This window comes from Coregonus clupeaformis, chromosome 37 (assembly GCF_020615455.1).
Source record: "Coregonus clupeaformis isolate EN_2021a chromosome 37, ASM2061545v1, whole genome shotgun sequence".
Taxonomy (NCBI): Eukaryota; Metazoa; Chordata; class Actinopteri; order Salmoniformes; family Salmonidae; genus Coregonus; species Coregonus clupeaformis.
In genome coordinates this window covers 32,680,322-32,692,644 of record NC_059228.1, presented here as the reverse complement: position 1 = coordinate 32,692,644, position 12,323 = coordinate 32,680,322, and the positions used below count along the sequence as shown (strand labels likewise).

The window sequence follows — 12,323 nt, the reverse complement described above, 5'->3', positions numbered from 1 at the left end:
AAGTCTCTAAAATGGCAACGCTGGCTCTGACACCTGTGGCTCGCAGCGGAGCTCCATAAAAATAAACATAAAAATGATAGCTTTACAACAGAAGTTAAAGTATCCTTCTTTCATCTGAATAAATCAATCAAATACAAATATGCAAGAGACAGTTTGGGACTTTTTGTAATTAGTAAATAAAGGGGAATTTAAATGTTAATACTGTATTTATTCCTCTGTCAAACTTATAGACTTTAAAAAGGTCAACGTACACAGCTGAAGCATACTGCACTGTCAAATATTTGTATAACTAACCCTTATTCCTCTATCAACCTCATAGACTTTAAAAAGGTCAACGTAAACAGCTGAATCATACTGTCCTGTCTTTGGTACTACTACAGATAGAACAATGAGGGTTAGTTATAAAAATCTTTGGTACTACTGTCTTTGGCTGAAGGATTTTCAACTACATTTCCCGAGAGCCACCAGCTTTGCGGCGCATGCCTATAAACGATTCACTGGCCACCTCGTGACCACTGATTTCAAGAAATAGGGGTGACCTCTTGTTGCAAGAACAGTCCAAGCTACTATATAAAGATGGTAAGTAACAAACAAAAAAGTTGTATGAACTTTGTTTACAAAACTTTAGCTTTACTACAATGATAAATGCTAGTACGCTGAAAGCGAGGTGACATTTTGTTCGCTTGTTGCCAGCAACCAACGCTTGCTTCTGCAAGTAGCTAACCTAACTTATAACGTTAGCTAGCTAGCTACCGGGAACCAACTTTTGTATCAAGTTCTATACCTACGGTTCGACCAAGTTAAACATGTTTGTAAAACGATGTTGCATGTGATTCTTGTGTTATGTTGTTTAAAGACAAGTTGGAAGGAATACACTGGCTAATTCATTAGAAAGGATTGTTGGAAATGTGCCAGTCAACTTGGCACGTTTTAACATCATGTCGTTTCGACAGCTGTGTAGTATGCACATTTGTCCACATAAATTTGAAAAAGGTCCGAAATGGGCAGAATGTGTTAATGTGGCCTAATGTTATCTAGCTGTCTACCTATTACATGCGACTTTTTCTCCCCAGCAAAATACAATTGTTTTATTTTGTGACTATTTACGTTTGTATGAAAGGGATAAGGTTAAATGAATGTTAAAGATAGTTTGTTAAAGTAGCTATAAATATCTCGGCTCAGATGGCTCGAGGAGTGTGTTCTATTTTTAAATTGACCGTGGCTTACCTCTGAGTTAATAAATCCCACTCCGACATTGTCCGGGCACGGATCCCGGATCCCATTTGGAATACCATTGTTGGAGACAAACTCAAGTTCTAGCTAGGGTTCTAGTACAGTTATCTCTAGTATTGTAACTGACTGTCACTTAGTTACGAGTAAACTCCTAGCCAATTCCTCAAAGGTATCCCACTCACCTCATTCCCAATTAATGTACACCTCATTTTACCTGACTGTTTGTGTTGTTGACAGTGAGTGTTTTTCCTATACAAGCTCACTGATGTTACGTAACATTGATTCCTCAAACCCTCCCAAGTAATGCACTACATGGGGGCTTAGGGCAAGTTTACCTCCAATATTTTAAAATGTGCCACTGAAATTGCAGCGACAAAGGCCAAAACCCCCCCCAAAAACAGCGCTTGGTCGCATTCTTTTGGCAACAAATGGAAGAAAATGAACTGAAACAGGGACTTACTACCTGAACTTGTTCAAAAAGAAATGCACATTTTAGTGTTCCATTGCGAAACATTTTACTGCAGTGTTTAGGCGAATTTGCTCTGGATAAGTGTCTAAGTAACGTAACTGTAATGTGCCCTAATGAATAGGACCCTGATCAGTGTTTTTATATCTTGTGTTGCAGTCTGCTGAACCTGTTCGTGTTCTGGTCACCGGCGCTGCTGGGCAGATTGCCTACTCCTTGTTGTTCGGCATCGCCAAGGGAGATGTGTTCGGCAAAGATCAGGTAAAGAAGGAAGAAGCTTTGGCTTGACTTGCATTACGTAACATCCCAGCTGATCCTGTTAGGGGTTGTCGAATGTGTGTCTGAAATGGCACCCTATTCCCTATATAGTGCACTACTTACCCTATTTGCCCTGGTCAAAAGGAGTGCACTATATAGGGAATAGGGTGCCATGTCAGATACCCTGTGTCATCATGACTGATGGGCAACATGCAGTGCCACACACTCACTCAAAGTCACAGGTTGTGGGGTCGTATCTGAATTGAGTCACCCTGCAGAAGCTTCACTCAAGGCTTTAGTGTCCTTGAATTGCCTGAAATTGAACCACTAGTATACAGCCTACCGGTAGCATAGGCTTAACACTGTCCCTTCAAGTAGTCCTAACAATCAGTGTTGTCAATGTAGTAATCATATGAACCATATACATCTGTTCAGTGATCAATCTACCAGCCAGTAGGTCAATGGAAAGATCAATACATCCTACTCTCATTGGTTATCTACTCTTGTCATTTCATGGTCTCTCTCCTATCAGCCAATCTCCCTGATCTTGCTGGACATCTCCCCCATGTTGCCAGTCTTGGATGGAGTGGTCATGGAGCTGCAGGACTGTGCCCTCCCACTCCTGAGAGGTAAACCATGGGGGGGCATATTCTGACTGGATTGGGGGAGGGGCGAGGGCATATTCTGACTGGATTGGGGGAGGGCCCAGGGCATATTCTGACTGGATTGGGGGAGGGCCCAGGGCATATTCTGACTGGATTGGGGGAGGGCCGAGGGCATATTCTGACTGGATTGGGGGAGGGCCCAGGGCATATTCTGACTGGATTGGGGGAGGGCCGAGGGCATATTCTGACTGGATTGCGGGAGGGCCAAGGGCATATTCTGACTGGATTGCGGGAGGGCCGAGGGCATATTCTGACTGGATTGTGGGAGGGCCGAGGGCATATTCTGACTGGATAGCGGGTGGGCCGAGGGCATATTCTGACTGGGTTGGGGGTAGGGCCGAGGGCATATTCTGACTGGATTGGGGGAGGGCCGAGGGCATATTCTGACTGGGGGGATGGGGATGCGTTTCTGTAAATCATCCTTTTTCAAAATTTGAAAATGAACCATGAGCAGGGTGACAGCTGGACCTGGGTCAGAATGAACCATGAGCATCCAGACCTGGGGCAAATAACATGTCAAATACTTCAGCTGTGTTTGATTGACTTTGCCCAGTACAATGCAGTGTTTCCCTTATATTCGTTGCTGCCACTCCAAAGATATGATGAAAACAATTAGGATGATAGAATGTTTTCAGTGTGAACTTGAATGACTAAAACCAAACATTAAGGATGTAGAGAAGTTCTCAGTCCCATGGCAAAATGTGTACAATTGCAGGAAATTAGCTTTAAAACATAAAAATGTTGTCTCTGTGGCCAAGAGGACGGCCTCTAAAATGTCAGGTCGGCGACCCCGCCATTGGCCACGCCCACTACCACTGAAATGGAAGGAAGACGGTTTTCTGGTTGGACCGCCGGGCCTTCTCTCTTTGTCCCGTTACAGTAACCAATGTCTGTGTCACAAATGGGACCCTATTCCGTATATCCCTCAAACTCAACTCTGGACCTTGAAGCCAGTTCCATTGCGTTTTTAAATTGTTCCCCTCTAACCAGGGACTGATTTTAGACTTGGGAGACCAGGTGGGTGCAATTAATTATCAAGTAGAACAGAAAACCAGCAGGCTCCGGACCTCGTAGGGTCAGAGTTGACTACTCCTGCCCTATATAGTGCACTACTTTCTTTTTTTAACCCTATGGGCTGTCCTATGGACACTGGTCAATAGTAGTGCACTATATAGGGAATGGGGTGCCATTTGGAATACAAATGACATGGCTTTAGTTGTGAGGCACCAGTAGTATCTCCAATCTCCATTGTGACCTGGTATTTTTCTGTTGTCAACGGTGGTGTCCTTGCTTTGTTCTCACCTCTGCTGTGAGGCCCCAGTATTAACGCTCAGTGCTGCAAAGACAATGTTCAATGTGGGGAGGAGGGTGTCTATAGTGATATGACCCGTGTCCAAACCAGACCTGGGTTCAAGCACTATTTAAAACCGTTAAAATACTTGTAGTGCGTTTGCCAGATCGGTGGGATTTGCAGAATCGCCAGAATCTCGCAGAAATCCCTTTTAAAGCTGTTAACTGGCAACAGTCAGTCTGTCCCACAGACAACAGTAGCATAACACAGTAATCAATATAGGCTGTGGTAAAGCTGACATAAAAGCAACAACTGTGAGTGACTGAGCTGATGAGAATGTAAGGTGTGTTGGGACAAGATGGGAATTAACACAGGGAAAACCACACTGAGACAATGTACAGCAGAACGCCATGGGCAAACGCATGCAAGCCTCTGTTTCTTCAAAGAGGCTACTTTCATTGTCACGCCTGAAGGATTTAGCCTAATAAAGCACTCCTTAAAAAAGCGATTTGCTGCTGTCCTGGATCATGTTAATTAGACAACACCATAGTAAAACCTTTCACAATGTTGTGCACCAAAAATGAAAAGTAGTCTTTTGTTATCCAGATTTTCCCTCCCCGTTTCAGTCTGTTGTCTTCCATGTGGTGCCCATTGAACCAACCAACCCTGGTCTGTTGTCTTCCATGTGGTGCCCATTGAACCAACCAACCCTGGTCTGTTGTCTTCCATGTGGTGCCCATTGAACCAACCAACCCTGGTCTGTTGTCTTCCATGTGGTGCCCATTGAACCAACCAACCCTGGTCTGTTGTCTTCCATGTGGTGCCCATTGAACCAACCAACCCTGGTCTGTTGTCTTCCATGTGGTGCCCATTGAACCAACCAACCCTGGTCTGTTGTCTTCCATGTGGTGCCCATTGAACCAACCAACCCTGGTCTGTTGTCTTCCATGTGGTGCCCATTGAACCAACCAACCCTGGTCTGTTGTCTTCCATGTGGTGCCCATTGAACCAACCAACCCTGGTCTGTTGTCTTCCATGTGGTGCCCATTGAACCAACCAACCCTGGTCTGTTGTATTTTATTAGTCTACAGAGGTCATTCCCACAGACAAGGGAAAAAAAACTACAAGTGTCTTAAAGGACACATGTCCAGATAGTCCCTCCCCTTTCACGCTTGTTTCTGACCGTTTTTCTTCCATTTGGTACCGAATGAACAAGCCCTTGTTTATTCCATCTGTTTTCAGAGGTCATCCCCACGGACAAGGAGGACGTTGCCTTCAAGGACCTGGACGCTGCCATCCTGGTGGGCTCCATGCCCAGGAGAGAGGGTATGGAGAGGAAGGATCTGCTCAAGGCTAACGTGGCCATCTTCAAGAGCCAGGGGGCCGCACTGGAGAAGTACGCCAAGAAGACTGTCAAGGTGAGATGATACAGGGTTTGTCGTCTGTGTAACTGTCAGCGTCCCGAAATGTCTACGCAGACTCGCAGTCTGTCAATACTAGCAGGTACCATCCGTTTGTGATATAGTGTAAGCCATGTGTCCTTAGACTTAGAGAGGACTCATGAGACGCTGCACCTCAGACCTGTTGAAATTCACACTTCACCACGTGTTGGGCGCTTATGCCTTATGGAAAGACTGGCCTGGAATGCCGTTGTGTGTGAGAGTGTGTGTGTTTGCAAGCATGTGTGTTTTGATTTTAAAATCTAGCTGCCCACATGTCTTAACACTATATCCCACCCCTCCGGTCTGCTTCGGTCTATAATCCTCACATTGTATCCACCCTGGCTTGGTTCCATCCCAGGAGTTGGTCTGCTTCGGTCTAGAAGCCTCACATTGTATCCACCCTGGCTTGGTTCCATCCCAGGAGTTGGTCTGCTTCGGTCTATAATCCTCACATTGTATCCACCCTGGCTTGGTTCCATCCCAGGAGTTGGTCTGCTTCGGTCTAGAATCCTCACATTGCATCCACCCTGGCTTGTTTCCATCCCAGGAGTTGGTCTGCTTCGGTCTAGAAGCCTCACATTGTATCCACCCTGGCTTGGTTCCATCGCAGGGAGACATTCTGATTCTCTACTGCTCCCCAAGTGTGCACTTGTATACTTCCCTTCATGGATTTACAAAAGAAATGGACTGGTGTTCGGAATATGGTGGAAACCTATAGAATTAGGAATTATAATATTAGTAATTTAATAGGGTCTCGATGGTGGAAACTCCCTCCAGCCATGCTTACACCAATACCAATGCTTTTAAATGCATGATGGGGCGTGAACGAGGGCACACTTCAAGACAATAGGAACTCCGCCAAGGACTGGAATGTCCCGACTAGTGCCAGTAGAGCTGTGGGTGTGTTGTGAGGAGGGCTCTTGGCCTCAGATACTGATCTAGCAACAGGTGTTGGGGACTGTCAGACTGACGCGCGTGTGTGTGTTAGAGAGCGTGACAGCGTGCATGTGTGTGTGCTTGCACTTGTCATTTCTCCCGACTGCATTCTTCCTTAAGTGACCTTGTTACAAAGACCTTGTTACAAATGCGACGGCGCACAATTGGCCCAGCGTCGGGTAGGGGAGGGAATGGCCGGCAGGGATGTAGCTCAGTTGGTAGAGCATGGCGTTTGCAACGCCAGGGTTGTGGGTTCGTTTCCCACGGGGGGCCAGTATGAAAACAAATATATTTAAAAAAAAATAATGAATGCACTCACTATCTGTAAGTCGCTCTGGATAAGAGCGTCTGCTAAATGACTAAAATACAAAAACTTGACTTGTCTTCAGGCTGCCGTGATAGTCGGGCAGCAAGGTGGACGCTGCCGTGATGGAACATCAGGCAGCAAGGCTTTGGAATTTTCCATTACTCACACAAGGCCCAAGTTACAAATGTTGAAGTCATTTTTCTTTTTTTTTAAACTACATGGTGGTCATAGATACTGAAATAAAATGATATATTGCATTTCTAAATAGACAAACATTTTAAGTTAAAATAAAGGTGCAAACTATGACCTATTTGTTACATTCACAACAATATGTACAATGTATATGCCCTCTTAGTCTCAAATTGCCTTACTTCAACGTCCCCATCACTCTGCTGTTAAGAGATGTTTTTTTGCATGGTCTGCATCTCAAGCCACCGCATCCTCCTGTGGCAGTCTTCCGCATCTGCGGTGGAAGGTGGCTGAGCTACAGTGGTGTTTGTCAGACCATGAGACATCCCGATAATCGGTCTTCTCACGAAGGCATACATGCATACATACATACATGCATACATACATACATACATACATACATACAGTACCAGTCAAAAGGTTGGAAACCGTTGCTCATTAAAGGGTTTTTATTTTTTACTATATTCTACATTGTAGAATAATAGTGAAGACCTCAAAACTATGAAATAACACATGGAATCATGTAGTAACCAAAAAAGTGTTAAACAAATCCACCATCACACCACCTCCTCCATGCTTCACAGGGGGAACCACACATGTGGAGATCATCCATTCACCTACTCTGCGTCTCACAAAAACACTGCGGTTGGAACCAAAAATCTCACATTTGGACTCATCAGACCAAAGGACCGATTTCCACTGGTCTAATGTCCAGTGCTCGTGTTTCTTGGCCCAAGCAAGTCTCTTCTTATTGGTGTCCTTTAGTAGTGGTTTCTTTGCAGCAATTCGACCATGAAGGCCTGATTCACGCAGTCTCCTCTGAACAGTTGATGTTGAGATGTGTCTGTTACTTGAACTCTGTGAAGCATTTATTTGGGCTGCAATCTGAGCTGCAGTTGACTCTAATGAACTTACACTCTGCAGCAGAGGTAACTCTGGGTCTTCCTTTCCTGTGGCGGTCCTCATGAGAGCCAGTTTCATCATAGCACTTGATGGTTTTTGTGACTGCACTTGAAGAAACTTTCAAAGTTCTTAATTTTCCGTATTGACTGACCTTCTTGTCTTATGATGGACTGTCATTTCTCTTTGCTTATTTGAGCTGTTCTTGCCATAATATGGAGTTGGTCTTTTACCAAATAGGGCTATCTTCTGAATACCACCCTTCCTTGTCACAACACAACTGATTGGCTCAAACTCATTAAGAAGGAAAGCAATTCCACAAATTAACTTTTAACAAGGCACACCTGTTAATTTAATGCATTCCAGGTGACTACATCATGAAGCTGGTTGAGGTTTGGTTTTCATAGTTTTGATGTCTTCACTATTATTCTACAATGTAGAAAATAGTAAAAATAAAGAAACCTTTGAATGAGTAGGTGCCAACGTTTGACTGGTACTGTACATGACACACTTCAAACCCTTATTCCTTATGATTAATTTTGACAGTCTTTTTTTTTCTTTTTCATTTATGAATGTTATTCAATGCGATTTGGTAGTAAAGACAATACAAAATGTATCAATATATATATATATTTTGTATACCTAAAATTCTAAATCGATTAGCTAAATGATCCATGGTATGACCATCTTAAAACAAATCTATAGCACAGCTTATAACCCCCTCGCCCCCAACGTGTTAGACTCTAGAGAATGAAGTCTCGTCATCACTGCTGTTTCAGAATGAACATGAGGCAGCCTGGAAGCTGACTCTAAACTTGTCATCTTAATTGATATCGTTTGTGTGTGTTTTTAACATTGCCTCTCCTTGTCTCGGTCAGGTCCTGGTGGTAGGTAACCCAGCCAACACAAACTGTCTGATCGCAGCCAAGTCCGCCCCCTCCATCCCCAAAGAGAACTTCTCCTGCCTTACCCGTCTGGACCACAACCGGGCCCGCTCTCAGGTACCTATGTGTGGAGAAGAGTGGTTGTTTTGTACCTTTTTGATTGAACCCATGAATTAATATTGTTAGTCCAATCCCTCATGATGACGGAGTCTGTCTGTACTTTACCTGTAGTGGGTGTTTTGAGTTTCATTAGGGACAGATAAAGTGGGTGTGGATTATCTTAATAGATGGTAATGTCATCCTTACGAAGCTCTCTCCTCTCTCTACCCCAGGTTGCGATGCGCTGCGGCGTGCCAGCCACCCAAGTGAAGAACGTGATCATCTGGGGCAACCACTCGTCCACCCAGTACCCTGACGTCCACCACTGCAAGGTAATATATAATTTGTCACAATGTTATGTAATAATAAATAATATATAAAGTAGTATTATACATTTTACATTTTAGTCATTTAGCAGACGCTCTTATCCAGAGCGACTTTCACTCAACTTCTGGCATTGCTTCACTTTCATGTGCTCTGAAACATTTTTAAAACCAAAGTGCACACAGTCATCTTTTACACATTTTCAAAACCGGAAATGGCACAATAAAATAAATAAAAAGGCAACATAACGGTTGTCAGGATAGTGAAATACTTCAACTAGAGGTCTGCGTTCATTTTTTAAAAAGATGGCTCAGTAATCTGAGGAAGAGAGAAGATGGACACACCAGTTATACCGTTGATCATAGACCATTGATTGTTGTTAACATGTCATATCATCACTCTTCTAAAAAAATGACACCACTGCAAGGCAGTAGTGAATAGTATATCATGTATAATATTACTTAACAACATGTAATAATAGTTATTTTACTACTCCAAGGTCAACATGGCGGGCAGCGACCTGGCCTGCTTCGATGCTGTGAAAGACGACGACTGGCTCAAAGGGTCCTTCATCTCTGTGAGTTTACTCTACTGTAAAACTCATTTTCATCTGGCTGTGTGATTTTAACTTTAGCTCCCCCCACCCCCCTCCGCGTTGGTCTCTGTCAGTTTGTCTTAAACAGATGCCTCTGATTTAATCTCCTCGTCTTTCTCAAAACGCATTGGAGACGGTCCAAGGGAAAGGAACCTCTGACCTTCTCCATGTGTTTTGATAAGGAGATTGGAATCCTGGAAAAATGAATTGAGACAGCTGTTGTGTTTTGAAGGGAGACTACTGGAGTGGGGATGAGGCATTTTCTAAGGCATCTCTCTTCCTCTACTCTCCCTCTCCTCTTCCCCCCTCAGACAGTGCAGCAGAGAGGTGCTGCGGTTATCGCAGCCAGGAAGCTGTCCAGTGCCATGTCTGCAGCCAAGGCTATCTGTGACCACATGAGGGACATCTGGTCAGGCACTCCTGAGGTCAGCTAAGAGGGGTCCTTACGGGATGGGACAATTCTGTGGCCTTAGATACAGATTTAGGATTAGTTTACCCTTCCCAGGTCTTCATCAATATTTGTTTTAATTGACTCATAATCTATATGGCACTCTGCTATTTACAGTATGTATGACTGCGTCCTAATTCTCCACCCTTCTCCCAGTGTGCACTTGCACACTTCCAGACAGTCATGGATTAAAAAGCAATGGAATTGTGTTATAATTGGCTATAGGGAGTTTCCACCATTGTTAAATCCATGAGATGTCTGCAGTTGCACACTTTGGGAAGAGGGTGGAGAATCGTGTTGCAGCCTGTCTTTGTGTTAATGGTTTCTGAACGCAGCGTGGAGCAGCCTGTCTTTGGGTTAATGGTTCCTGAACGCTGCGTGGAGCAGCCTGTCTTTGGGTTAATGGTTCCTGAATGCAGCGTGGAGCAGCCTGTCTTTGGGTTAATGGTTCCTAAATGCAGCCTGTCTTTGGGTTCATGGTTCCTGAATGCAGCCTGTCTTTGGGTTAATGGTTTCTGAACGCAGCGTGGAACAGCCTGTCTTTGTTAATGGTTTCTGAATGCAGCCTGTCTTTGTGTTAATGGTTTCTGAACGCAGCCTGTCTTTGCGTTAATGGTTTCTGAACGCAGCCTGTCTTTGTGTTAATGGTTTCTGAACGCAGCCTGTCTTTGTGTTAATGGTTTCTGAACGCAGCGTGGAACAGCCTGTCTTTGTTAATGGTTTCTGAACGCAGCCTGTCTTTGTGTTAATGGTTTCTGAACGCAGCCTGTCTTTGTGTTAATGGTTTCTGAACGCAGCCTGTCTTTGTGTTAATGGTTCCTGAATGCAGCGTGGAGCAGCCTGTCTTTGTGTTAATGGTTCCTGAATGCAGCGTGGAGCAGCCTGTCTTTGTGTTAATGGTTCCTGAATGCAGCGTGGAGCAGCCTGTCTTTGTGTTAATGGTTCCTGAACACAGCCCTAACCGCTGTCCTCTTGTTTGCAGGGAGAGTTTGTCTCCATGGGTGTCTACTCCAGCGGTAACTCCTATGGAGTCTCCGAAGACCTCATCTACTCATTCCCTGTTCACATCAAGGTGAGACAATCTCAGACACTCTGCTCTCTACACTCCTCCATACTAAGACTGCATGTACACAGGCAGCCCAATTCTGCTCTTTTGACCAATTATTGGCGGAAGATCTTATCTTATTGGTCGAAAGACCAATAATTGGGCAAAAGATCAGAATTTCTCAAAGGTCAGCTCTCTTCACCACTAAACCAGATAAATATCTGCTTCTATAAACTGATGCTCTAGTCTACGACAAACTGGATCTGTTGCAGTGGGAAGTTGATCACTTTGGCCTATTCAATATTATTTTTCTCCTGTCTTCGTTTCCTCAGGACAAGCAGTGGAAGATTGTGGACGGGCTGGCCATCAACGACTTCTCCCGAGGCAAGATGGACGCCACGGCAGTTGAGCTGGTGGAGGAGAGAGACACCGCCGTCACCTTCCTCAGCGCTTGACTACACTCCCAGCCACGGCAACCAACCCGGCAACAGCACTTGGACACACAACCCACACCTCCAGACTCACGTCTGTGATGCCGCATTCACGTGCTACTCGGAACTTAGGAGACTGGAATATCCAACTTGGAAGTTCCGTATGAACGGTTTAACTTTATACGCTTTACAGCAGTTCTTTAGACCTGATTTTTTTGAGTTTCTGGTAATTCTGATAGCACATGAACATGGCATTATACAGTCCCTGTTGCAGCTCTGTGTGTGTGTCTAAAATGGTTTAATGTTACACACATCGGAACAGGTTATCCCTGTTTGGATGGTTACCATGCTTACCATGGAATGGAGGATTGTTATGGGTAGTTGATGCACTAGTAGTTACTATGACGTTCATTGTTAAATGGTTAATTGTTGCTCAGTCGAGAACAATAAAACCAGTAAATGATGTATAGTCCTTATTTTGTTTCTAGATTTAACTTAATATTTTTTGGTTGTGAAATAAGTATTGGTTAAATAATCATCACTAACTTCGTAAAACATTAACTATTTGACATTTTCCCATTTTAAATGATGATATTCTACTATTTATCTGAATGTAATCCTACTATTTATTACAGAAGCATGTGGTTGTTATGGCATAGTCCTGCCGCTAGGGTGCAGCACATTCTAATCTGGAAATCCCAGGACAGTAAAATGTATGACGTCAATTGTTTCAAACCTCTGAATAATCTGAGAATCTGCCTGGACTCTCACTCCTGATGAAACAATAAAACATTTATCCTCAACTGATAA

The 12,323-nt window shown here is 44.1% G+C and overlaps 1 protein-coding gene across 1 annotated transcript; it reads left to right on the top strand.

The window, feature by feature from the left end:
* Positions 1-475: 475 nt before the first annotated feature.
* Positions 476-12,323, top strand: mdh1ab (malate dehydrogenase 1Ab, NAD (soluble)). Its single transcript, XM_041864863.2, has 10 exons — positions 476-579; positions 1,859-1,960; positions 2,490-2,586; positions 5,156-5,331; positions 8,566-8,688; positions 8,904-9,002; positions 9,494-9,571; positions 9,901-10,014; positions 11,020-11,109; positions 11,415-12,323. Exons 1-10 carry the CDS (start codon positions 577-579, stop codon positions 11,535-11,537), a joined length of 1,005 nt encoding a protein of 334 aa, XP_041720797.1. The 5' UTR covers positions 476-576; the 3' UTR covers positions 11,538-12,323.

Excerpts from the sequence above, each read along its gene's own strand:
- mdh1ab (XM_041864863.2), top strand. Across the intron at positions 1,961-2,489 it reads ATGTGTTCGGCAAAGATCAG|CCAATCTCCCTGATCTTGCT; the intron begins GTAAAGAAGGAA and ends CTCTCCTATCAG. Across the intron at positions 5,332-8,565 it reads ACGCCAAGAAGACTGTCAAG|GTCCTGGTGGTAGGTAACCC; the intron begins GTGAGATGATAC and ends TGTCTCGGTCAG.